General features: G+C 40.5%; 1 protein-coding gene and 2 long non-coding RNA genes across 4 annotated transcripts in view; 1 reads left to right on the plus strand and 2 right to left on the minus strand.

Annotated features, from left to right (window-relative positions):
- Nucleotides 1–14,495, plus strand: part of CDH13 (cadherin 13) — a 447,401-nt gene extending 432,906 nt beyond the window's left edge. The window contains exon 14 of the mRNA XM_027725146.2: nucleotides 8,975–14,495. Within this exon, the coding sequence (XP_027580947.1) occupies nucleotides 8,975–8,982 (8 nt within the window). The 3' untranslated portion in view covers nucleotides 8,983–14,495. The remainder of the gene's footprint in view (nucleotides 1–8,974) is intronic.
- LOC120322837 lies at nucleotides 353–9,442 on the minus strand. The gene is made up of 2 exons (XR_005562770.1): nucleotides 8,955–9,442; nucleotides 353–7,637 (listed from the first exon to the last, which is right to left on the minus strand). It is a non-coding gene; the product is annotated as an uncharacterized LOC120322837 (long non-coding RNA).
- LOC113990095 lies at nucleotides 14,493–27,113 on the minus strand. Of its 2 annotated transcripts, none has more exons than XR_005562765.1 (6): nucleotides 24,849–27,113; nucleotides 22,113–22,223; nucleotides 18,316–18,501; nucleotides 17,842–17,988; nucleotides 15,865–16,147; nucleotides 14,493–14,570 (listed from the first exon to the last, which is right to left on the minus strand). It is a non-coding gene; the product is annotated as an uncharacterized LOC113990095 (long non-coding RNA). The 2 variants fall into 2 exon arrangements; XR_005562764.1 differs by having other exon boundaries at nucleotides 14,498–14,673.

Here is a 27,113-nt window from a genome sequence, read left to right on the forward strand (position 1 = left end):
TATGAGTAAAATACCATTGTTGTTGGTCTCCTTAATGAGTTTGGTTGCTTAAACCAAAGTAAGGAAAAGATGGTTTGGGGGTTAAGGGATTTCATTCGATTTGAGCCAGCCTTGATTTGAATCTCGCTTTCAGCTCAGAGCTGTGTCCATTCTCCTGATTTCTCTGCAGGTTTAGTCAGTCCTGCAATGTATTTGCACTTGGCTTTGGGAGCCCACCTCAAGTTAATGGGGCTTGAAATGGCACAGAAGGTCCATATGGATGCCCATAATTGGAGACAGGACATTTATACACCCAGTCATACAGACATGACAAATGGAAATACCCCCCAGTTGTATACCAGCATATTTAAAATGTGCTTAATGACATTACATTTTATTGAGTCAATTAGGTGGGAAATGGCATTTTATACACATTTTAAACCATCCAAACACGTTCCAGAAGTACAGACATGAAAAAAAATACAACAGTTTAGAAGATGTGTGTTTGGAGTGCAAAAGAGAACAATGTTTCCAGCAAATACAGCTCCTTCCTAAGAGCTGCAATATTGTTCCTGATGGTCATTCTGTAGGCATGAAATGGACATTTAAAGAGATTGGTTTGATAGACCATTTAGTGTTGTGAATTCAAATGAACACTTTTGTGTTTTCATTTTCTCAACAGTACTCTGCAGTTACTGATGAGATATAATATTTTGTATTTCTTTGCTGAACAACCTCTTAAAGGCACATAAATATTGAATTGTTCTGGAGTGGCCTATGACTTAAAAACTAGAACTGAATAAATGACCAAGTATTTTTTCTGTCCTCAGTGGGCCCTGTACACCATGGGGTGTTTGTTTCTTTGAACTGTCCCTGTCCTTGGGTATTTCCCCACTCTATAACGTCCAAACAACTCAATTGCTTGCTGTTAGTTTTAGATGTGATACTAAACATAAATGGAGGAGATTTTTTTTTTTGTGCCTAAGATGATGTTGGGTTTGCTGCTTCTTTACTTACAAAGTCCTTTAAAGGGCCATTCATGTTTGGAGCATTTCAGACTGCATCTTAAAGCCTTGCTTCATCCATATGTTTAATTTGGATATGTCATTAGTTAGTGCTTATGTGAGTGCCATGCTTATGAATAGCTCTTCACAAACTTTGAAACAGGCAGGTTTTCTCATTTGATTTTCCCTTTTCTCTGGCTTATGAGCATTATTCTCTCCTCACATTTTTTTTCTATTTTATTCTTACTTAAAATGAATTTCTTCAGATGATTATTTTAGCATTTCAAGCTGGGATTAGCCTATACCTACAGAACTGAATGTGTCTGGACTACTTATGTTCATGTTCTACTTATTTAAAACTGATGGTGAACTAAGCTGTGCTGCTGTGGAAGGTGAGCTCTGCCTGCCTGAGCAGTTACCCACTCCTTTAAAAGGTTGGCTCACGGGTACGTTTTGATGCATTTCATTTTTCAGCATAAATATGAAAAATCAGGAGACTTGTTCAATGCTGCTATTTCAAACCTGTACTTATTCATTTCATTTGCTGAATATTTTCAAGCATTCAGATAAATCTATCAGATTAGGGCAGAAGAAAATACAGGTCCAGGCTGCAGGCAGCCACCTCTGCAATTGTTTAGTTTTGATGGAACTGGAAAATGAAGGAAGCATTTATTGCCTATTGGTTAAATGAACGTGACATTGCTTTGGCAAAGTATCCAACTAAAATTCATATCAATTTTAAAAAAAATAATCATCTAGTACATCTTAGTGACTCTGCCCTAGAAAATGCCCCCATCCCCAGTAAGATACTTCATATCCCCGGTGAACAGGAATTTCATTAGAAGATGCTTTATTTGATAAATGTAGCAGTGCACTGGGCTGGGTGGAACATGCTTCTGAATTTCTAAGCAGAGTTAGAATTTTACTTCATCTGAACAGCTTTTCTCTGGGATGGTGCTTCTTTTATACATTCCTTGGGACCAGCTCGTTCCGTGGTGAGTGGATGTGGGTACACAACAAGGAGGAGGGGAAGCAGAAACCAGGAGCAGCAGTGAGCAGGGCCACTGCCAGGAGCCAGAAGAGCACTTTGTGGTACATCAGCCCTGCTTCAGATCTGCCACTACAGTCTTATAATAAATTAGTTAGGAGTGGGAGAGCCACTCTTGGAAATACCATCTGCTGGTGTCAAAGACGTACCTGGTGAAAATGGCTTCAGCCTGAGCAACTTATTCCCCTGTGCAGGCTGATTAGTTTGGATTGGCATGTGTTCTCCACTGTCTTGCCAATTGTGGCCACTTGCATAGCACGTGCCAGCATTTTAGTTCCTGGAGTTAAATATTGACATTGATATACGAGAGCCCACTGGAGCTGTGAGTGCAGTCATGAGACACTCATTTCACACGCAGCACTAATGCAGACAGTGTTTTTCCTGTCATTAAGAACTTTGAAATCATTTCTCACATAAATGGAAAACAAATTATATATTATGTCATTAGCTGCAAATTTTTGGGATAAACTCATTTACTGCTGTAAATGAGTTCCTCATAAAAGTTTAAAAGTTCCTTATAAACTTTTCCCCAGGGTGTTGCTGCCCGGTGAGATCACCAGTTTCTCCAGCCACAATCATCATACCTTCTGCTCTGGCTGACAACTAACCCCAAAGTTCTCAAGTGCAGGAATGAGGACACAGGGTATCCACCTGGGAATTGTTGTTTCAGTCTTTCAAATTCAATGAGATTTGGGGTGAAATATAATTTAAAGGCATATGGTGCAGACACCGTGAAACTTCTGGTGTTGAAAACTACAGGTGACTAATCAACCAGTGATGCACATGAAAATCATTTATATTTCTCTAAGTTCTACATGAAGGCTAAACTAATAACTGTGTATCTAATTAATGACCTTTTATAGTAGGTAAATCCAGGAAAGAAGTGCCTGGGTGTTGATTAGCTGCCTAATCAGAAACACAGTTCTGATCTCTTCTCTCATTTTTGCATTACCTCTTCAGCGTTACTGGGGTTTCGATGAAGTCCATGATGTAATGCAGGCTTCTAATTATGCAAAATTAATATAATATTTCTGATGAAAGGGTAATTGAAAGAAATGGAGCATGCATGAGCTGAACTCCAAACTCTAGCTGCATTAACTCTCATATTTTAATGGGAATTAAAGGATGAATGCATTGTGGATAAAGCTCATTCCTGTACAGAGGGTCAGCGTGAAACTTAAAGGCCTTTAATTTTTATGAGGTTTTAACTGCAGTGTAGAAGCACAGTCTGTGTAATGGGGGGTGAGTTTGGTCTCAGGAGAAACACATCTTTCAGAGGCTTTTAATTACTCAATTTAGACCTGTTTCTTTAAAATAAGTAGGGAATTGAATCACTAATATAGAAATATGTTCAGAGAAAGCTAAGGCTGCAGCAGGGAGGCTTGGAGTCCCTGAGACATTCCAGAGCATTTTCTGAGATCAGGAGTTGCTTGTTGCCTGATGGGAAGGGTTCTGCTGGAATATGAGCTCTTGGCAACCTGAACCACAGTGAATGAGGTTACAGGCTACCAGTTGCATTTTTCCTGGGATGGGGCATTGCGAAATCTTGTCTTAAAGTGCTCTGTGTGGTTTTTTTCTCCATTTTCTTCTCTCATGGGGATCAACATAAGGAGTAAACCTTGAGTTAGCCCACTGTGAAACAGGCAGGTAGCTGTAGTCCTTAAAAAAATCAGTATTATAAACACTTGGCTTGCACCTTTTCCAAACCAATGACAATTCAGGTCTGTCCTGTGCAGTTTGTGACCAACATCAACAACTCTTTTGACTTTCCAAGCACAGTCAACATCAACAGACTTCAGTGGAAATAAAAACAGGGCTTTATTCCATTTAAGTTTCTAAATTACGAGTCTCCCTTCCCTAAACCATCTACCTAGCCCTCTATTCCTATAGCATTATTATTAATATTAATTAACTATTAGTAACACTATTAGTACATCAGACCCAGAGAAACATGTACCACATTTGTCAGTTTTCTTGACCAGCAAAAGCAAACATCATCTTCCAATGCCAGAGTACGAGTGCCAACAGACACCAGCTGTTTGTAATGTGCTCTGCTTTCTTATCTGAGACCATTAACCAGGCCAGTAATAATTCTGACAGCAAACACAGAGCAATAACCCTGTTTTTCTCACTCTTATCTTGCTGTTTGACTGTTATCTTAAAAGGAATGTGGCTAAATGTATGTCAGGTGTTGAAGAGGTAGAGCAGAGAACTGTGAGATAAAATTAGTGGGGATCACATTAAAGACTTCAGTGGGAGAGATTTCTGGAGAAATAAGTCCCATATAGATGTACTGGTTTAGTGGTACTTGTGCATCCCCCAGACCCCTTCAGGGAAAGTTGAGGGGTGGCCGGGTGAGAGCAAAGATGCAGCCCCACCTTCGTGGCTTGCAGGTCTCCAGCTTCGGGCAAAAAAATTACCTGTTGTAGGCACAGAAATCACATCTGAAACAACACATGGTGTTGTAATAATTCTTGAGTGCTGAGACCAGTTATGGAGACAGAGCTAATAAAAAGAAAATAAAATAATTACTAGGTGTAATTATCATTACTCTGCAGATCTGCCAGGCACAGGCTTACTAGGGCATTAAATTCTTAAAAGAAATTGTTCACCCTGATCAGCAAATGTGTCTCTTGCACACATTATTTGCACATTTTATGCTCACAGTGTTCTTTAAGTACTAATATCTTCTATGTGTTGTTGCCATCTGCAAACTTTAAATCACATGTATTATAAAATACATAAGAATAGGTTAAAAAACTAAAAACAAATACAACCCCATTGAAGTAGTGGATAAACACTAGGATTCTTTAGGATAGCTGTTTAGAAACAGAGCTCAAATAAGAAGTAGATGCTAATAGTTTGGTTGGGTGTGTGCTTTTCTAGAAATTTCATTTAGTCCTTCTTTATAGGGAGAATAAAAAAAAAGAAAAGCAAACAAGAAAACTACAATTCCTGCAGAGAAAATAACAGACATTGGAAATCCATCTGGGAGAAGAGAGATTTTAAATATGGACCAGAGGCTTATCAGATTTTATAACAGAGCAGTTGTGTTGGTTTCAGCAGATTCAACATTGATTTTTTCTGTACAATCTGTGGTTGTTCTTGATTTCTGCAGATTTTGTGTTAAGGGAGTTACTGGCCAGAATGTTTGGCCAATAACAATTTACATAACTATATCAGACTATTTGTAGGAAAAAAATCAGTAACTGACACTCTCTTATTAAAACCAAAGAAACTAAAATTTAAACTAACTTCTCTATAGGACAGAAGCAATTTTTGATCACCTTTATGTGCAATAGAAAGAGCCAAGATAGATTTGAACTTGTGTAATCTTACTTATCAAAGCTGGTTATCTACTGAGGTTTTACAGCCCATAATTTTGAAGGTTGAATCTGATTTTTAGAGGCAAACCCCACTCCTTCAGCAATCCCCCTTTACAAAAGGGTCAATCATCATTAACGAGCAGAGACCTACTGTTCTTCCAGGCAGTGTTTGGAACAAGGTAATTCTTTTAACACAACTTCAGCCGAGGCTGGTGAAAGGGCTGAGCTGAATTCACAGCACTCTTGGCCCCCTTTGCCAAGGCCAAGAGTTTTGCAGAGGTGTCAGCAAAAGCAGCTGTTAGGAGACAGCATTTTATGGAGGCTTGCAGGGAGCTCCTCCCATATCACAGGTTTCTTTGAAAACGTGTCAGTGAAAGCTGCCATCGTGGGCTATGAATGGGAGGAAAAACAGGTCATGTAGAGATAATCCAGGGACACGTGTGCAGTAGGGAAGAGGCCGTGAAGGAGTCGCAGCTGCAGAGGTTTTGTCAAAGTGGCAGATGAGGAAAATGCTCTGTACAGCAAAAACTGACAGGGTATGAGCACACAGGAGCTTCAATTTGTCAAGGGCTCAGAAAAGATGCTGCAAACCTGCTCACTGAGGAGAGCCTGGGTAGGAGATTTAGCTGTTTGAATGGCTAGAGAAAGCTCTTTGGGACAATGTGTGAAAAAGAATCCTCTAGATTGACATAAGCTAAATATACAGACCTGGAGAGGAGATTCCATGACAAAAACCTCCTCCCGTTTGCTTCTGTTTCTAGGCTTGAACAAGAGGCAGGATGATAATGTTGTCCTGAGCAATCAAAGGAAGAACTAGAAGGGAGTGCTTTAGGGGAAAGATTTAAGAGCTGAGTTTTAGCTCTGTAGAGTTGTCAGCTAAACATGCAAAAGGTATCAGGGCTAGAGGCTGACACTTTGGACTAAATGGAAAAGCAGGAAAAGAGAGTAAGATCTCTGGATTGTCAGTACTGATGTGGTTGCTGAGGGGTTAGGAATGGTGTCACAGAGAAAGGGAAGCAGTTAAAGTGGGGGGAAAAAGGGTTTCACAAAAAAAATGGAAGGGAGAGATGAGACAGAAGGACACGATGGAAAAACGATTAGAGAAATCATAGTAAAATGACAGGAGGAGATAATCACTGGAGCCAAGGGAACTTCAGCTTTCCAGGCATGTGATTAAATGGGTGGAAGGGGGATGATAGGTCAGGAAGGTGAAGTAGAGAAGCAATTTCAATAGAAAGAAAGTCAGGCCAGAGACTGCAGAGCTTTGAGGTAAAAGGGTAAGGGATGGGGTGGTGCTTGAAGAGGCAGGTGGGGTAACAGGGAGGATCAAAAAGTGCTTATATTGTGAGAGAGAGAGAAAATGGTCTTCAACACAAAGAACTGGCACAGGAAAGAACAGATTCATAATTAAGGTTGAACTAACTAGTTTTTATACATCATTTACTCAGGAAAGGCAAGGTGTATGAGAAGGGAGTAACATTCATTATATCTGTCAATATGATGTAAAATATACAAGCTTTTCTTCAGGTCTGCACATAAATCACCAAACACTGCCCTTTATTTACAAGCTGTTGGTGAAGCAGTCACTGGCTGCTTGAATTTGTGTGATACTTATAAATTTTGTGCTGACAGATTCCTCTGGTGAAGTTTCTACGGATTGTACAGAAATTCAGTGCCTCAGCTGCTGTTCATTTATCATCTACAAGTGCCTGTCCTTACCAGGAAGACCTCCAGGGATCTCCTAAAGATTCAGAGTAGCTTTGCCAATCCAATAGTTCTTTTGAGCCAGGTTTAAACAAATGCCCTTTAATGACACTAAGCTCCGTTGAGATCTGGAAATGCTATTTTTCAGGTGGTCTGTGAGATCAGAGTCCCAAATTCTTGCTTTGCACCAACCCAGGAGATCAGGTTGTTTATGAGAATTTGGTCCTAGCTGGAATCCCTAATCCAAATATATCCACACTTTGGCAGTCATGGCCATAAATCTCCTACATGTAAGTCAGGATCCTGATTCTGTGGCCAGATGTTTTCTTTAAGCAGCATGCTAAAAACCTACATACCAAGCAATTCCAGATTTCAGCTAGTTTGGATATCTCAGTGAAACTTCTCGCTTCAGTGAGCCCCATCTATCAGTCCCTCCATAGATTTCTTACACTTGCATAATTTGCTTTACTTAACCTTTGTTTTCCAAAGCTGATGTGGTGCTGCAGGGAAAGGCCAGGCAGGTGAGGGCCATCCAGGTGCCTGCTTTGCTGCTCAGCCCATCTGGACAAGCCCCAGCTAGAAAAATTCAATATTGAGGTCAAATCAAATGATAACAAGAAAGAAACAGATGAAGTAAAACAATCAGTAATTATATTAAACTCGATTTGTCCCAATGGACAAACAGATAATTAAAACTTATTGAAGTGCACAAGCAGCACCCAACACTGACCATTACCTTCCTATTTGTGCTGCATGTGTCTGTGCTTGTGACAAAACTATTGATATTGAATCTTTTAAGTGTACAAATGCAATAGATATTAGAAAAACATTTCCTGGATGAGCCTGGATGTGTCTTTCCCCTGGTTTTATAGGCTGAGTGTGACACCACATGGTGTGGGACAGGTGGGGTTGGCTGTCCTGGCTGTGTCCCCTGCCAAGTCCTTGTGCCCCCCAGGCTGCTCCCTGGTGGAACAGTAAACACCTTGATATTGTGTAAGCACTGCCCAGCAATAAATAAAATACTGTTGTGTTATCAACACTGTTTTGGTCACAAATCCCAAACACAGCTGCTGTGAAGAAAATTAACTCCATCCCAGCCAAAACCACTACAACCAGTAAAACGCTGTAGAGTCAGAAGTTTTGTTTTGTTTGAGAAACAATCCAGTTTAATTATGTGTTTTGCCAACACTGTTCTTACTATTCTTATGTGGTTTTACTGCAAAGCTGAATATTTGCAATTTACTGGTGTCTAAGCAAAATTGCAGGAAAATGACACATTAGCTACAACTAATGTTACTTTTACTCCTCGACTCTCTTTCCTGAATTTCTTTACTGCCTTGGTATCATCAGAGTGCCCATCTAAAATAGGCAAAAGAATTCAAGTTGTGCCACTTTCTCTTCATTTAAATAAAAAAAATCCACATAAGATTTATACTTCTATGGCAACGTTAATATGATATACAAAGTTTCTTATTCCCTGGTTTATTCATAAACTATAAGGCACTATAAATGTGTTATTTTTCGAAAGATATTGTCTGTTTGCTCCTTACTTGTCAGTGTATGTGCAAGTGAGGGAGGGACTCACTGGCATTTCCCTGTGCTCTTGCAGTGATCGAATTGTCAAAGGGGGACAAACAGGTCCTGGCTTGGGATTTGTGCTCACACCTCCTCACTACATCTTCCAGAATTGTGCTACAGTGTCTCTGAATGCCCCAGGTGACATTTAGGGTTTTCCTCTTGGAGATTTCTACCTTCACAAATAATTGCTTCTGAACCCAGATAATTTATATTTAATTACTGGCAACGTATGTGTGCTCAATCAGTGATTTAATTGGGGGAAAAAAAAAAAAGCAAACAGTTAAAAGCTCTTGTGATTTGCCCAGCAATACTCACCCCCATCTCCCGTCCTTTAGGTCTGTAAGAATTCCTGCCATTCGAAGCTGTCCTGCCGAGTTGCCACGGCAACGAGAAGAAGGAAACCGTCAGATCTGAAGATTGCAGTTTACAGTTACTGTTCTTCACTACTCGGCCTCAGTTGCTCCAGTTTAATTTGCAACCTCACTCAATCTGTCCGACTGTACCTTGGTGTTCGAGGGCTTCTGCCCCACTTCCCTTTCTCCATGGATTCCTCTTGCCAGACACAAGGTTTACGCCAATTTTCTCTGAATGTTAAAAGACCATGACATCTAAACCCGACCCTGGGGGAGCAGAAAACAGATTGACTCCATTTTTTTCTATCTGTTGACTTGTTGCTATTCAACTGTTCAGAAAATATTTTGTCTGTGGGTTAGTATTTGTATATGTATGAGTGTATGTATATATATATATTTATATAGAGAGTTCTACCACAGGTTTAGCTTTTATAAAATATTCATCTGGATCAAGGGAGAAAGCAGAATAATACAGCCACAGATGAATTGTACCTGTTCTACCATGGCTAAACCTACTGTATTTGCTGTTTATAGTGTGGCCAGGAGGAGAGACCCCATTGCCATCTCACCACTGTGCTGACATGAACCAGGCAGGCCCAGGGCTCTGACGTGGCTCTTCTCGTACCTCAGGTTCAGCAAACAAGAAATGCAAGTCCCCTGGGCTTGTTCCTGATCTGAACTGCTTTCCTTCTGCCCCAAATGGAGTTTATGACCCAGGAGGAGCAGCCAGCTGGGAGGGTCACCGCCTACAGCGAGGGCAGCGCTGGGCCTGATTTTAGAGGGGCTAAAGGGGGTAAATCATTTGCTGGGGCTGCTGACAACATTTCAGCCTTTGTCAGCTCTGCACACAGGGGGAGGTGAGCAGATACCTGCAGGTGAGCAGCTGATCCAAGCAGCAGAAGCTCAGTGTTTCCCAGAGCACTGGTCTCTCTCGGCCCCTGCACTGCCCCGTCCCCCACGTGAGCGCCAGGAGGTCACAGATGCCCCATTCTATAAATATCCTCACAAACACACATATATATACTTTTGAATATATATATACATACATACACATGTACACAGTTTCCAGTTAAGAGTAACAAGAGCATTTCTTTGTGTGTGTAAACTTACCACACTCGTTTGCAGACATGGGAAAAAAAAAGGGTGTTCGTTCTATATGAATATGGATCCTTTTTTTATTCTGTGAGCATGTAAGGTCAGAAAAACCCTTCTAACTGTATGAAGATGATCATCTTGTTAATAAATTGTAAATGATCCATCAAAGCTCACACCAAATTTTTATAAAATTAACACAAAAAAGTATACTAGTGACAGACTGTGGCTTTTATTAGAGCTTGCCAGTAACTAGGGTAAGGTAAGTGTCTTAGAATATTTTAATAAACTTGCTTATTTAAAGTTTAAACAAGAAAGCTTCCTTATGCAATAGAACTTTGCAGCTGCATTCTTTAGTTAGCATTTTTACAGTACTTATGAGTCATACTGTATGTCATCTTTACTACAGTGAGATTATGAGCATATCTTCCACACCACGTCTATGTTTCAATAGTAAAGATTTTTGGAAGCATTAAAAAGTCCAAACATACATTTGGTTTTCCATAATGCTACACTAGATATTAAATGTGTGTTGGTGGTTAAAATTTGCTGTACAATAGCTTTTCTCTGACTTCCTGTATTGTACCAAATATGAAACAGGTTTTTTTTCTTTCTTTTTTTAATCAAAAGGAGTAATAACAACAGCGACAGAGGAAAAATGAGTTTGTGTTGTGAGCTTTCCTAACGTTGTAGATTTCCTGATAAGATATGAGCTGCCTTCAGACAGGAACTTATTTTTCTCTTTCAGCTTAACTCCTGCAGTTCTGACCAAGTGAAAACTCCCCCTGACCCCGTTTCTCTTGCAGGAGGCTCTCGGTGTCTCAGTTACCAAAGTGGTACTTCGGGGTGAGCAGGAGCTTCTCTTGGTCAAGGACATCAGGAGTGGGCTGTTGGCAGCTGCAGGCATTCCAGCAGGGAAGTGCCTGATCTCAAACACTAACATGGGCAAGCTTCTGGTTCTCTTTCTCTGCCCATGCCTTGTGATAACCATATGCTGCTGCTTTGTCATCAACAATCACACGTCTTTTTAAAAAAAATATATATTATTTTCAAGCAAAATTTTTCAGAAGGGAAAAAAAAACTCAACCAATGTATAACACCACTGAATTTCCGACATGTATGTTACACCCAAAGATTTTCTGCACCCTGTGCTTTGATCTACAAAACCTCTATCTTCAATAAAAGAAATTATAATATCCTCCCCCACAAATACTCTTTTTCTACTTGCTTTCTTCCTCTCTCTATCCAGCAAAACCCTGGAAAGACACCCCTTGACATTGGTGTCCTTTCTATTGAGTACCAGAGAAAGCTGCCCTTCCCTCCTTTAAACCAAGGCTCACAGAGCATTTTTTGGATCGTTCCATCCAAAATGAGGAACAAAGGAAAAGCTCTTCTGCCTGGAACTACGCTGACAATGGGAAGAACTCTTTCTACCACTCTGTGCCCAAGGATAAGAGATCTTTCTTCTTGGATAACTCTGCAACCTTTGGACATGCAGAGAGGTGGCTGAAACTCTGAACCAAGATGCATCAAAGCCTTCAGTCACGTTACCCCTTTATCTCTGCACCCACATTAAAGCCTCCCAGCCTTTACCATGTGTCTGGGCTTCACACAGAGCTGATCACTGGACTTACCTGAGCATGCAAAGAGAAAATGAAGCTGCCATGTTAATGTTTCTCCTTCTCTGCACCTTAGAACATGTAACACAAGTCCGTGGCACGTCCTGCAGAGTTACACAAGGAGGAATCGTGTCAGAAGCTGAAGTTTCCTCCCTGAAGAAGGTTGTCATCTCTGGTTCAAAAAAAACGATGCCCGTTTCCTGAAACAAAGGAGCAACAATAATTTATTTGTTTGGGGTTTTTTTCTGCAATATAATGAAAAAAATAGAAAATTTACAAAATTGGTTGTATTATTTTAATAGTTAATTATGTTTAACATCTATTCAGCCAAGCTTGCTGTTTTTATAACATACCACTTATTCCTACGTAGCTATTTAATCACTACATTTATTTCTGTCTGTGTTTGTAGATACATAATGCTGTCTAGAGTTGGAAAGGCAGGGAAACTTGATTATCATTTTCTAACATGCACAAAACTTTTTGTTTAAAAATCATTTCACTTGAAATCTGCCGTTGAAACAAAAATTGGGACTAACCATCAGTGAGAGGAGTTTCTTGGCAAGAGAAAGGTCTCGTATTTGGTGCACTTGCTAATTGAACCCTTTGTACACCTGACGTGTGTGTTTTTACAAGATATCCGTGTGCATTTGTTAACGTACATTTTGTTCAGTAACTGTAGAGCTGAAGAGTAAAACAAAGGGAAAACGAGCTGAATTTCCTGCTGGGTATCAAGGAAAATTAGGTAAGAGTGGAACACTGGCTGATGCACCCTCTGAGCCCTGTTCTCATCGTGTTTACACTGCTGTAAATCAAAGAGCAACTCCATTGCTGGAACTGAGACTCACAGTTAATCATACTCAGATGAAATTTTTCATCTAAACCTCCCCACATATTGCTTTTACTGGTGGGCTCTGCACAGTAAAGCTGCAATATTTGTCACAGGGTTGCCGAGTGCTTACACAGTATCAGAAGTCTGTCTTTTGTGGCATACAGAGAACCTACAGCTCAGATGCCTTGTGTCCTTCACTGACCACTTCAATGTGTCTCTGAGGCACCCAGAATAATTGGCTTTAACCTTTATTTCAAGTGGCTGTGGCCAAATAATTTGTCCTGTTCCCTTGCGTAGTCACTTAATTTCAGGATCACTCTAATACAAATCTCATCTATTAAATTATGGACTTACAATCAGTTTTTAGGGTCCTTGATTAAATGTCTTATCGCTACAAAAAGACATATTATACTGACAACTTTTGTCTTTCCTTTTTTAAAGATCTGTTTGGAATACTGAGAAAGCTGCCAATTTTCTTCTCGAATGTTACTAATGCACTCAGCCCCTTGAAACAGCAGAAATCTGTACACAAATAACTTTACAACACTTTGTCTAAAGGCCAAGTTATTTTCAGAATTAATTCAATAATGTCTTATTTAATTTAAAAAAAAAACCTCTCACAATATAAATTAAAGTCACATCAGCTTGAGAACACCAAGTCGAAAGCAAAACTCTGATTCTATCTTGCTTTTATTGCATCTCTAGAAATTCAGTTGTCTGAGAGATACTGTCCAATGCTAGCAAAAAGATAAATAAAATAGCAATTATTATCTTTCAATTAACTCTGTGATCTATAATCTTTAGAATTAATATGCAAAGTACTTTAGTAATTATCATTATAACCATTCTACCTAAAGCAGATATAGCTGATTATTTCCTGTGTAAAGCACATAACCCACTGACCACACTTCTCTTGCTTCCCCCTGGGATACACAAACTGGTTTGTGCTTGTCCACATGGAATGGATGTACTCATGCACTCTCAGTGGAAAGTTACTAGTTGCACAACTGCTATGTGTGTATATATGTAGATATATAGAGATATACACATATAAATATATATATAATATATGCAGGTGGAGGGAGACTGATACAGCATGGAGACTTGGAATAAGCAGTTTAATTCCTTCAGTTATGGATGAAAATGTGAGTTAAGGGACAGCATGTGTTACATGTGCTGGACTAATCTGATTTAAGGCAAAGAAAAAAGGCAAAAGAACCCACAAAGTAAAACCCAGACTTATCCCAACTCTCATGTTGTATTTATGCTGCCTTTAGCTGTCCCCTCTTAACATAATTATATCATTTGAAGATATGCATAATTGTTTACTGACTCATTTTTAGTTGTCTGTTTATCAGCAGGTCACCAGTAGTGGGAAGGGAAGGGGTTAGAGGCAGAATTCTGCATTCCTGTGCTTTCAGTGGGACAGCTGTTCGGGAAAGCTTCGTCCAGCCTTGAACATTACACGCCTCCTCTGCATCAGCAAATGACTGTATCTGATAATTTGGGGTTAAAATGAACGTAGCCAAAGGCCAGACTGAGTGTGTGTCCCATTCACACCCTGCCTGGGGCTGGGACTGGAGAGTAAGGCCCTGTCTGGTGGACTGTGATGGTGAACTCAGTACAAACAAGCTGTGTTTTTACTGCCATTTCAGACAGAACCCTCCTGTAAATCACATCTACCCCATAACAACGCTTGTCTTTTTAAGTTGCCATCAATATTTTTTCTTTTTTATGATTTTCTTTCTTTTTCTTAAAGTTCAAGCAAGGAGGAAAATATTTTGTTTGATTTTAAAGATATTTAATTCAGTTAACTTTTCCAGTTAATCGTTCCTTTGGGCCCTAGTTGCTGAATTGCTTGCTGTTTCTGAGGTGTAAATAAACGTTTTGATTTATGACGTGGTTGCAAAGAAACTTGTAATTTATTTGTGAAATGCTCAAATAAAGGATGTATGGGCTTTTACCTTCTGTCTGGACGTAGACCTTGCTGATGCAGCACAGCAGGAAGGGAGGACTACTGACAAAGGACTGGAAGAGCCTGTGGGAAATACCAGAAATTCCCAGGTTGCTCTTAGTGAGAGAGAGAAATTGCAGCCTTCATCATCATCATCATCATCATGACATGGGTTTGGAAGGAGAATCTGGAGATTAGAGAGGTAAATAGAATCATAGACTCATAGAATGGTTTGGGTTGGAAGGGACTTTAAAGATCACTTCTTGAATGATCTAAAGATCATTCCAATCCCCCCCGCCATGGGCAGGGACACCTTCCAGGTTGCTCAGGGCTCCCTCAACCTGGCCTTGAACACTCTCAGTGATGGTTTGACCACACAAGATTAAGGCTGGATCACACAAGAAATCAGCAGCTGAATATTCAGGTAATAACTATAATTTGCCCTCTAAAGGCCCATTTCCATTACAAAGGCTGCCTTGAGCCAAACTCGGAGCAGATGTTCCCAGGCTGGAATGTGGGCAGGAGCTCGAATGAATTTTTGTTGCACTTCCTTTCTGCTTCACCTGACCACCTTTCCCACCTACCACCGTCTGTTGAGCTTGTAGAGAACAGCCAGACACAAAAAGTGCACAAACAATGCAGAATCAGGCTGAACAAATGTCTCTTTACTAGGGAATTCTTCTTCCAGTATAAAGTTAGAGCCTGTTGGCTTTCAGAAATTCCTGTGAGTTGTTTTTTAGATCCTTTAGGAAGTTATCTAAAGTGACATAGCCACATGAAGACAGAATATCCCTGAAAATAGCCTTTTAATCCATCTGAGAATAGAGGAAGCTGGGGAGGGAGGGCAGCAGTGGAAGGAAACATTTGAGTACAAGCCCCAGCAGCTTGTACTGCCACTGCCTCCTCCAGCTTCTGCCTGTTGCTGATGCTTTATTGGACTTTGAACCTAAAGGGATTTTTTCATGTGGTCCATAATAAGTAGAGGTTGAAAGAGTGTACATGAAGCATGTGGTGTAATTGAGCAAAAGGTCATTACCTGAAAGCCACAGCCAAAGTGTGTCACCTCCTTTGGTCTCAGCTGAAATCATTGTCCTAAACTAATGCTGTGCCTCGTGCCTTAGAAGAAGTGTTTGAAACAGCACAAAGTGAAATCATAAGCAATGAAACACTAACAGAGATAGAAAATGCTGAATGGTTTTTAGCTGGATAGAAGTTTTGTGCTGCCCTTTCAACCTTCCTGTATCTCCCCCAACCCCACACGTTCTGGATTGCTCTCTGCTGTGAGTCGGTAACTTTGCACTCCTCAACCCAGTTATGTTTTTTCACCAGCAATAGCAAATCAGATCAGTCCCTCCTGCCTTCAGTACAACCTCCTCACCTGCAGAAACAAAGCAAGGGTCATTGCTCCTGCTGCAAAGCCATTGGGATGCTCTTCCTTGACCTCCACGACTCTGGTTGGACTCCACTCATCCAGCTCCCAGTGCCCAGTGACCTTCAGTGCCCCTGGGGCCGCAGTGGTGAGTTACTCCAGTCCAGCACAATTCCTCTGGATATAACAGCACATCTTACTATTTACTACTCATTTCACAGCTTACTGTTCCCACATGCCATTGTGGGCTATCACCATCAGTTCTGTGGCTGGATGTACTTTTTATGACAAACTGTCCAAAACAAGAAGAGAAAAAGCGTTCAGACTTTTTGGTTACTTCAAGGCACGTTGAAAATTCAGAACGTAAAACAGAGCTGGACATTTATAATTAAGTGTGTAATGTAATTAACACCAGTGATTATAACCTGCCTTGGGGTTACAGTGTGCAGTGTTGGCTTGGCTAGCACCAAGGGAGTTAGCCTTTGGTGAGATTTAGACACCCAGCTCCCACTGGAATCACTAAAACCCCAGAAGCCTAACAGCTGAACCCCCTCCCTTCCCCAACTGATAAAATAATTATATAACTACAAAGCATTTCTTTTCTTTAAAGCCATCATGAGCTAATGTACACTAAAATTTTCCCTATATCTCCAAGGTAACTTAATAGTCATCCTGTTTCATACTGAGCAAAACCTCCAGGGAGCAGGTGCCCCAATTAACAGATTCTCAGCCTTTCATATCAGTGATTGCCAAAACACAAAAGAACAACATGTAATTCATGTGGGGATCATAGAGAATGTGACAGAATAGATAAAGCACAGTAGAAACTATATATTGCAGTAATTAGAATAACCCTTGTTACAAGACAGTGTGTCTAAAGGAAAGATTAGATTTTTTTTTTGTGCCATTAAATTCACATGTGCAAGCTGAGACCATTTAGCTACGTCATGTAAGAACCAGACAGCGCAGAAGAGCCCAGTCATGGTGCCTGGCAAGTTTTACCATTGTTGCTAATGCCCAAAACTGCATTAATCCATGTGAAAACAGCTTGCTCTTGGATCCTGCATGGAGAAATCAAAACAGAGATGGCTCTAGCGAGAAATCCTTTGAGCTGGGCAGAGCCCCTGTACCCTCAGCCCTGCCAAGGGCTCAGTGCAACTGCTCACCCTCACCCTGGCAGAGATGACTGCAGGGGTTTGACCTGTGTGTGCCCCCCAGGCCGTGTCCTCTCAGACCCATCAGACCACAGAGTGCCCCTTCTCGCTGTGCCAGTGACAGGGACAAAGCTGCAACAGAGGTACAGAAACAGAGGGCGCAGTTCCAAACCACCCTGGCAGTAGAAGATTGACCCTCCTGGGAAGCTCAGCCACCTCAGTGTGATGACTAAAGAGTCAGGGTGCAGAGGCACCTCGTGCCAGTACCTCAGGCAGGCACTGGCCAGAGATCTGAACCCTTCCCAGAGGAGGCATTGCCACCTCAGCCTCCAGACACAGGGCAGGAGTTTTGGAAGCCCTGTTGTCATGTGCCAGCTGAGCAGAGTCAGTCTCTGCCCCAGAATCCTGCCAGATATCACCCCTTGGATCAGCCCTGGTGTGCCTGTCGGGCCCCACATCCTGCTGTGCTGTTAGTCAGCAATGGTACAAGATGATCAGACACCCACCCACAGCAAATGGAACAACACTGTTATGTGAAGGGTTTTCTCTTTGGTTGGGTGTTTTCCCCCTTTTTCTCACTCTCTTAAGACAGTTCTCATCCTGTTTTCCATGCACTGACATCCAGCCATCACTCTTGCAGTGGTGCTCCAGCTTGGCACCTTTTAAAGACCCATCAGGGCTTGATCTCTTCTCAGCTCTGTAATGAACCTACTTTAATCGTGGTTGTCTGTCCTCACCCACACACCTGGTGAGCTGCAGCACTGTCTCACACTCCTAATTTCTGTTCCTTGGCACTGGCTACTTTGTTCTTTAGTAAATGAGCTCCGAGTACCTGCAGCCAATGCAAATGTGTGCTGCACTCAACTCTGTCTTTTGGGCTTGAGTGGAAGCAATCCAAGGCTTGTTTTCTTCAGGTCTTTCTTCAGTTCCAAAGTCCTCTTGTTACTGCAGCTCTTCTTTGCCTCTTATCCTGCTTAAGCTAAATAAGGGAGGGAGGCATTATGTGCATTTAAGTGCCATTATTTAGTGAAGGTATAACTCACTTATAACAGAGGTACGTGAGTGTAATAGATTTATTGTTCAAATCAGAGTAATAAAATCTGTATGTATATATATAAATATAAGCAGTTAAGGTGATGAGCTTCATTATTACACATACACAAAATAATAGGCTATTATTTTAATTGGTTATTAAACAGTGGATACTCATTAAAAGCTCAGTTCATTGGGAAAAAGAAAAAAACCTACAATGCAATTAAACTGTACTGCAGACTAATTAATATGGGAATTGGGGCAATTCTGGTACCTTTAAAGAGATGGAGGTGGGGACAGTCAGCAGCACAGACTTGTACCACTCATCTTCATTAGGTGAGCAGATGGATTTTTCTCCTGCTTCAGGGTTTTGATGAAGTTCTATTTTTTTGTTTTAGTTTCAAAGGGAATGGGGGTGGAGGAGGAAACTGGAGTCTTCACACAGTCTGGAAAAACACTCCTAAAAACAAACAAAAAAAGTGAATAGGTTCATACATAGGCCCCATAACAGTCATCCCTCACTTTGTTTCTGTACAGACCCACTGTTAGCACTCTGCATCTTTCCTTTAAACAAATAAATTTGAGATGCCCCAAGACTTAACAACAGAATTCTCAGCCTGCTTAGTTCCTCAGCCACGCAGCATCTTTTCCCTCTGGAAGATCCCTGTTAGTTTGTTCTCACCAAAGGCTGCTGTGTCATGAACCATCCTCACAAACTGTCCAATGTCTTGTGAGTCAGAAGACATTTCCTGGTTATAAACCAGACTTTCATGGAAAGTATTTTGCTTTCTTTCTCCTAACTGACATGAAAGAAGGATGCCAAATCTCTAAGGAAACACCACTGAAGAAACCTGCTAGACTCTTGCTTTTTGTTTGTATTTTTAAGCACTCAATCCAACAGATAACCTGCCTAGAAGTAGGATGTCTCAGGAGTCAAGATGGTGACAACAGCACAAACATCATGTAAACAGTTAAGTAACAGAGGGCTCTCTTGCAGAGATTTGCTAAGAATAGTTGTTTACATCCAAACCCAGGATGGGCTTCAGAGTAAAAGCCAACCTAAAGCTTGAGGGTGTTGGTGGTGTTTTGAGCCTTTTCCCTGGAAGTGTAGGTCTTATATCTTGGTGGGAACTCCACAAACCTGCCAACTCTGACTTCTGCCCTGTGGGGGTCAGTCTTTCATTACATAAACACAACCTTACTACTGCAACCAAAACTAAAGCACAGGTCTAAGAGGTTTTTAGCATCTGATGCTTGACTGATCTAAGGTTTTGGAAGTCCAATTGGCTGTTTCTATTGCTTTACACCTGCACACATTTACACAGCTGGTGCATTTACACCAAAGCACAGGACTGTGAATCAGCTCAGCTTCATTCACCAGTATTTCCCCCCCACTTTGTAGAACTGGAGTTGGCTCTGCAGGATGACACACACTGATCTGACATTGGATTGCTGTGCTCTGTAGCTGTGGTGTGATGCAGAACCCTTTTCACAGGTACTCATTCAAGAGGCGTGTCACTGGCCTTGCACAGTGGGCTTCTTTCGAGCTCTCCCTTGCATTTTATTGTTATTTCTTTGTTAATAAATAAATAAAATCCCTGTTGGTTTATGGCTGTAAGAGATAAAAGAATTCTTTTTTTCCATGTCAATGCTGTGCAGTGCTGACAGAGCCTGGCAAGAGCCACATCCTGGCTCAGACTTCTGTTCTGTTTTCCTTATTAGCATTTTGCTTGGCTGTCCCTGCCAAAGTCTCCTGGACATCTCTGAACTCTGTGAATTGTTGCAATGCCCAAGTGTGAAATGAACTGCATGGAAACTCCTGGGAACCTGTTACCAGTGTATTAACCATAACCTCAGGTTCACAGGAAACAACAGGCACCTGTTCAATGGGAAACATGTTCTTAAACTGACACTCAATTATCGCTGCATATTTTAGCATAATTTTTGCACCTTATCTAGGACCTGCCATGAGCCTCTTTATTAATTTTAAAGCAGTCTACACAAACCAAGACAAAACTGAGAATATGAAGGACTGGAGTACACAAATACCTCAGCATTTTAACAGAATCCCAGAAAACCTTCTGCTGAATGTTGCAATTATGGTTTAGTTGAATGTGAATGGAGATAATTTGTATAGGCCAGGTGCTTGATCTTGATAATTACCTCTAAGGTATCAGAATCATCTAAGAAAGATTTGCTTTAAAAAAAAAAAAAAAAAAACCAAAACAAACACAAAAAAAACCCACAAAAAGCAATACCTGAAAATAACAAAATTAGGCTGAACAAACAAAATGATAAATAGTGCACCAGAAACCTTTCTTTTAACCATGGAATACCTTAAACGTTTAATAATTATAGCCAATATTTTTAGACTGGGAAGTTAAGCTTACTGTCTAAAACAATTTAAAAAGTATTACATGTTTTCAACCATTTAAATAAATCTGTATTATCAATAACCTACTATAAAATTAAAAGGCATCTATATTCATTTAGTAGCCCAGGAATGAGGGTAGCCCTAAAAAACAAAACAACCCAGCTCTTATTCATATCTACAGTAAAGGGGCTCTGAAGGGACATCTTTTCAAACTGATATTTTCAGAGCTCATTTATATTTCCTGCAATTCCTCCAGACTGATCCAAACTATCTCTGAATAATGGTTAATGATTAATGTGCTATTAACCACGGTCTTACTCCTGAATATTTAACTGCTTTGACAGTAGGATGGTGTATTTGCATTTTATGTTAATACCAGACAAATTTAACTTCTCAATTGAATGTGGAAGCCTCAGAGTGACAGGTCTTTCCAGCCACAAACAGCTGTGCTTAATCTGAAATCCTTCATCCTTCGGGACTGGGACACAGAATTATTGCCAGGAATAAGCATTCCTAAGGATGGGGAGGGGACAGAGATAATTTGCCAAGACTGAGTGAATAATATTGAATCCTTGATAGCTGAATTACTGTCTCTTATTTGCTACATAGAAGAATCTGTGTCTAAAAATATTTTCTACTTTTAGAGATTGCAGAGGTAGGCACCCACACACCATATATTAATGTATATACACCATATATGTGTGCCTTCTTTCCAATTAAGCTTCTGAGAAACAAGCAGAAAAGCCAGATAATGGATCCAGGTAATTTGCAGGATCCAGGTAATAGGCAAGTTAAAATATAAATATATATTATTCTTTATCATGTCCCAAAATAATATTGAAAATAACATTTGGACTATTACTCAGGATGTTTTATCCTACTCCAGCAGAAAATTTTACCATTGTATTAGCAATGCAAAAGAGGCTGGAACTGCACTTAAATAAAATCTTTCTCCCATCACAGCCAGGAACAGTTCCATCACAGGAACAGTTTTTATCAGGGAGCTCTTATGGCTACCAATGTTTGGGATAGTCTGGAAGAGCTCCCTGCTGATGTCAGGCCTTAGGGATTGCATGGAGAGACACACAGAAACAGTTTTAGGGACACGATTTTCATCTTTTAAGAGATGTAAGGGACTGTATTCTGGAGTGCAATCATTCTCACAGCAACGTGTCATTTGGAACCTACAGGCTAAAAATATGCAATTTGATCTCTACAGTTACATTCATAAGGGACTTTTATTCTGTTGGGTACGGGAAAGATCTAGAAACACATATGAAGACTGCATAGTTCTCCTGATACACTCCTTTTTAATTTTTCTTCCTCTAAACTTAGATTTCCCTTCTCCCTCTGAAAGAGATGCTCTGGCAACTCTCCCCTGCTTTCTTGTTAGCATTTCAGATCCATGTTCAGTCCTGAACCTGCATTCAGGCAAGTCACACTGACACCAACATCAGATTTTTAAAGAGAAAAATGTGTCCATTTTACTGCTAATTACCATTAGCTGCCATTGTTTCCTGTGTTAAATAACTTGTATTATCATCCCTGCATGCTTGATCTCTTACCTCCATTACTCATCCTCTGGTAACTCCTATCTCCACCTCATTTCTGGGTTATGTCTTTGATGGACCAAGTGATTATTTTTCAGCCAATGATCCAATTTACGAATAAAGTAAAATATCCCTCAAATCACTCACATTTGCCTTCATTTCAAGTAGCTTAATCTGTCACTTCTGAATGGTGTTTTCTAATGGAGCATCTCATTTTCTCCTTTTCTCTCCTTTCTTTGCAGTCACACCAGTTGTAACCTAACGATGAACGAGATAAATTGATTAAATGGATGAGTTCTGCATGAAACAGTTCCAACTGGAAAAACATTTAATGGTGGTTAAATATTCTACAGTTGTATACAGCACCTGAAAAATGAGCATGACTAATACAGCAGTCAGAGCCCTTTGAAAATGCCTTTCTGGGCAGAATTGGGCAGGTTTACTGACATATATTTTGTCATGCCAGCTCTAATTAAGCCTGTCTAATTACTTCTCTTACAAGGGTTTCAGGCTGAGCACATAAATTCTTGGGGACATTATCTGCTGTAGGTGTATAAATGTCCTGCAGAATAATAGGGAGGAGAGGTCTGGAGGGAAAGTTAACACTTTTCATTAGACTACGTGACATAACTGGGAGAACAGACAAGATTTTGGACACAGAGGATTTCTGCTGAACATCAAGAAAGAGTGATTTCACTGTATGTCCAAAACAAAGTCCATTTTTTTCCTTATCTCTCTCAGCTGGTCAGATAAAAGTATTAAAGACCTTTCCTGCCTCATACCCTTCTAACTCTGAAACCATTGACACATATAAAACATATCTAGTGGAGAAAAGCAGCTCTCAGATGAACAGACTTCTCTTTTGTTGGGTCTGGTTGCAGCAAACCAAAAAGGAAATAAAGGAAATGAAATGGCTTCTGCTCACATGTCATCTCACCCTGGGAAACCTTTTCTGCAGAGTGGAACAGCTCCAGCCAGCAATGGCACGCCCAAAATTGCCATAAATTGGTGATGAGGGCACACTGCTGTGGGATGCCAGATATTGGGTGTTAGGGGCTTATAAAGGCCCGGGGAAAGAAAGAAATGCAGCGTTTATTTTCTCACTTTGAAGGACCCTCTCCTGCATCCACTGGGTGTCTTATGCTCTTTGATCTATAGGTAGGTATGAGGACACCTGCAATTCCGCTCTTGCTCAGCCTGGCCATAAAAAAAGGTTTAAAAACCCACCAAAACTGAGCTGAACAAACAAAAAACAGCCCAAACCAAGAACTGAGAGTGCTTGAGGTGAAAGAGGTGGCGACTGTAGACCAGCAGTTGAGAAGCATCTGTCCTTATTGCCCTGAAAATATGGCATCACTTTCCATGAATCTGCACAAGATCATGGAGAATTGTCCTCTCTGAACTCTGCTCTTAAGTGCAAGTGGTATTGAGTTTGAGCTATGAACTATCAAGAAGCAGGTTATTATTTTCACTTGCTGTCGCTCGAGGAAATGGTGCCACCACAGTTCCCTGTGCATCTCACCAAGTCTAGAATTTTGATTTGCATTTATTTGATCAAGTGAAGAGGTCAACGAGGGTTAAGAGTGCAGTACTTAATGTAAGAAATACGGGGAGGAGGAAACAGGGCCCAGAAATTAATTCCACTTTGCAAATTCATGCGCTAATTTAAATTGGGGGAAAAAAAGCCATAAACTTATTCTCCAGGGTTCAATTGGGAACAAGGTTGGGCTGCAGGTAGAATTTAATTACCACATGGCTTTAAATGGTTATTGCTTGAAAAGGCTGGTGCCAGAATCACAGTTAGTTCCTACTTTATACAAAAAAAAAAACCTGACATCATGTCCCAAAAATACCTCAAGAGCACAAAACTCCCTCACTAAAATCCTCACACAAAGGCTTACACTACTGTCTGTAAAGTGCACACATTTAGTAGCAAAAGGTTTTTATTGTACACAGTTACCATATTTTAGTCTGTGTCATTACTTGAATGTTGCCATTGTAGCTGTTTTACCGTGGCCTTGGCTCTTCTAATTTAAATACCTCTGTTAGAATTTAATTTGTCAGGGAAAAAAAAAAAACAACGAGAATATTTGCAAAATACACGATGTTCTGATCAAACCAATAAGAAAGCCAGAGCCTTCCAAGTTTAATCATATTCAGCATTTTTGTGCTTTTGTTTTAAGTGTAGAAACATAATGAAATAATTCCATACTATAAAGCTCGATGAAAGGGGCAATTAAAAAGGAATCGATCTGATACATCCTGTTCCTCACATTACCATGCTCTGGAAAGTGTAAATCACTCTCTCCATTGCTAAAGCTTTTGTTTCCCATCTTGATTAGGCAAATATTGAAAACAATAATCATTTTTCACCAAAGTGAGCCTTTAATATGGAGTAGAAAGGGAGCACTATGGATATTACATTTTCCACAGAAGACTGGCTTTCACATTAGTGTTTGCTATTAGCACATTTCATGTCACTCCATCATAGTGTCTTTCACTCAAATCCTACATTTGTTGGAGCAGATGGAAAGTTAGTTTAAATTAATTGAAAGCATGCTGTGCACAGCTTGTGGCACCAAGAACACACAAAGAAGAAAGGAAGATACATCAATTTCCTTTCTAACATACCTATAACTGGGAGATCTCTTAAGAAATCATCAAGATATTATGCTGCTTTTTTCTCTCTCTCTCTCTTTTTTTAAAGAAAGCTATATTGCTTTGATTTTTACAAGAGGAGGATGCAGTGGAATTGGGTGGATATTCATCATTTGAAAAATAAATTCTGCCTGGGATGGTTCCTAATACAATGACTCAGAGAAAGTTGGTTTGTTTCTGTAGCCTATTCTTAGAAATACTGATAAAAGTTTGAAGGTTAATTACCTCTTCACTTACTTTAGTTAACACCACCTTCCTGTATTTGGATCCTCAGCTTTTCTTCTGTCTTCACTGAAAATCCAGTGGCCTCCTCTGTTCTCTGAGCCAACAGGCAAAGATGTTATTAATTCCAGAATCACCTAAATGACTGAAAATCAGATGGACAAACTCATCTGCTTCTTTACAGTGATCAGTACTGGGCCATTCTTCAGTATGTTCACAATTAAAACCAGCTTCAAAACTGCCACAGAATAGATCATGTCATGAACAGAGACTCTTTGACCAAGCAAGAATGGAAAGTGTTATCAAATGATTAATTTGATCCTTTAAAAAAAAATAAGTATTCCAAGTATTTGTATATAGTGGTGTGGAATTGAGGGTGGGAGGGAGCAGTTGGGAAGGGAAATGCTGGATCTGGATCTGTTTGGTTGGTGTGCTCTGCTGTGCTGAAGGGCTGAGCAGGCAGGAGGAAGGTTTGTGTTCACATCCGTGTGGCCCAGGCCGAGGTGAGACCCTCTGGCACGAACAGGAGTTGTTACATCTTGTAAAGCAACCGAAAGTGCAGAAATCAATGAGGAAAAGCAGGTCCTGGGTTACAAGGTGGGAAAAACAGGCAGAAAACAATCAGCCTGCAGCAGAAGGCTGGTGGGTTTGCTGGGGAGCAGATGCAGAGTCAAGCTTTAGAAGTGAGGGAAAGGGAACAGTTCCCCAGAGGGACTGAGAGCTGGAACTCGCTGCAAACAAGGAACACACTGAAACTCGCTGGACTGAGAAAGACCTCAAGGGTCCTGCATGACAATGGGGAGAGCTCTGCCATTTTGATCTGTCTTGCTGAGTTTCCTCTGTTTCAAATGTTGCTCTGTTCCAGTTTGCATTCAGATAAAAGCTGACTTTTGGGTTTTAGAACCCTCTCGCTCACCTTGGTGTCTCTTTCTCACACAGTTCATCTCTTTGGTGTCTCAACCCTAGGCACACTTTGCTTTTCTTCTCCAAAAAGGTCAAAAGGTAAGAAGAAGGTGGGAAAACATTTTTTTCAATTTGCTCTTTCAGTCTTTCGGTCTTGAACTACTCCAAGGCTGACGGGGAACAAAACTAAACCAATACGTTTTGGTTTTAGAAAAGTAAAAAGTTTTGCTGTAAAAACTCAAAGCAACTGAATACAACCCACATTTTTTTCCCAAATGAATAAGGTTATTTTATACCGAGGCATTTGTGCCCTCTCCATTCTGACTGTGAGTATTGAACCTGTACTGCTGGGGCCTTTTTTCTGCCAGTCACTGAACGCATTTTACCATCTCTACTCCTTGCAAATCAAACCCAACTCCAGCAACTGCAAATGAAAGAGATAAAATAATGCAAACCTTTCCCAATCCTACCTGTCTGGCTTCAACTTCCTTCTTTCCAGAGAGCCTTCAGACACTGCAGCTGACCCTGTCTTCCTTTTTTCATGACCTGCTGACATCACTTATCCCCCAAGTTTACTTCTTTTATTAGATAGCCTCAAAATTCAATTATACTCTTCTAAGACTTTACAAAATTTTTGCAGCATTTATTTTTTCTTCCACATCTATCTTGATATCTCCTTGCTTTTCCCAACACTTTTTATTTAAATTCTTTCCTTATCATTTTTAGGCACTCTCAATTTTATCCTTTAAACCACGGTGCCTGCAGAATTTTCACTTTTTTTCTACATTGTGCAGGTTCTTTATGGGCACCCGAGCCAGCATTTTCCTCTGTTCTTAAAAAACTTTGTCCCAGCCTGTATCACAAGTCTTTCCTGCTTAATTCAGGGCAAAATTATGCTCCTTCCTGCCTGCCAAACTCCTTGACTCATAAGCAAAATGCAGCAGCAGAATGCAAGGGAAAATTTGGCTCTGAGTTCATAACTTCCCTTGAGCACATGACAGGTGTGTTAGTTCATATTAACAGAGCTCTTTGGAAATTCAGAGGGTTGTACAGGTAATCACTGTTTGATTAATAATTTACAACACCAACAGGACAGAAATGAAAACCAGAGAATGACAATCTCAAAGCAGCTGTGTGCCTGTCAAATATGGTAATTTTTTCCCCTTCTTCCTCTGTTTGGGCACTGCTTAACCCCATGCTGAGTTGCCTTTCTAGAACACAACCCTTACAACACTGGTGAATAATTAGATAGTCAGAAAGAAACAGGGAATGGGCGAGAACTAACTTCCCACCTCCCAGGGTCACTTGAAGATTAATTTACCTAAAAACTAATTAGGACATACCACAAGCACAGAACCCTGAAAG

Source organism: Pipra filicauda, unplaced genomic scaffold, assembly GCF_003945595.2.
Source record: "Pipra filicauda isolate LSUMZ 115617 unplaced genomic scaffold, ASM394559v2 scaffold159_size1710840_pilon, whole genome shotgun sequence".
NCBI lineage: Eukaryota > Metazoa > Chordata > Aves > Passeriformes > Pipridae > Pipra > Pipra filicauda.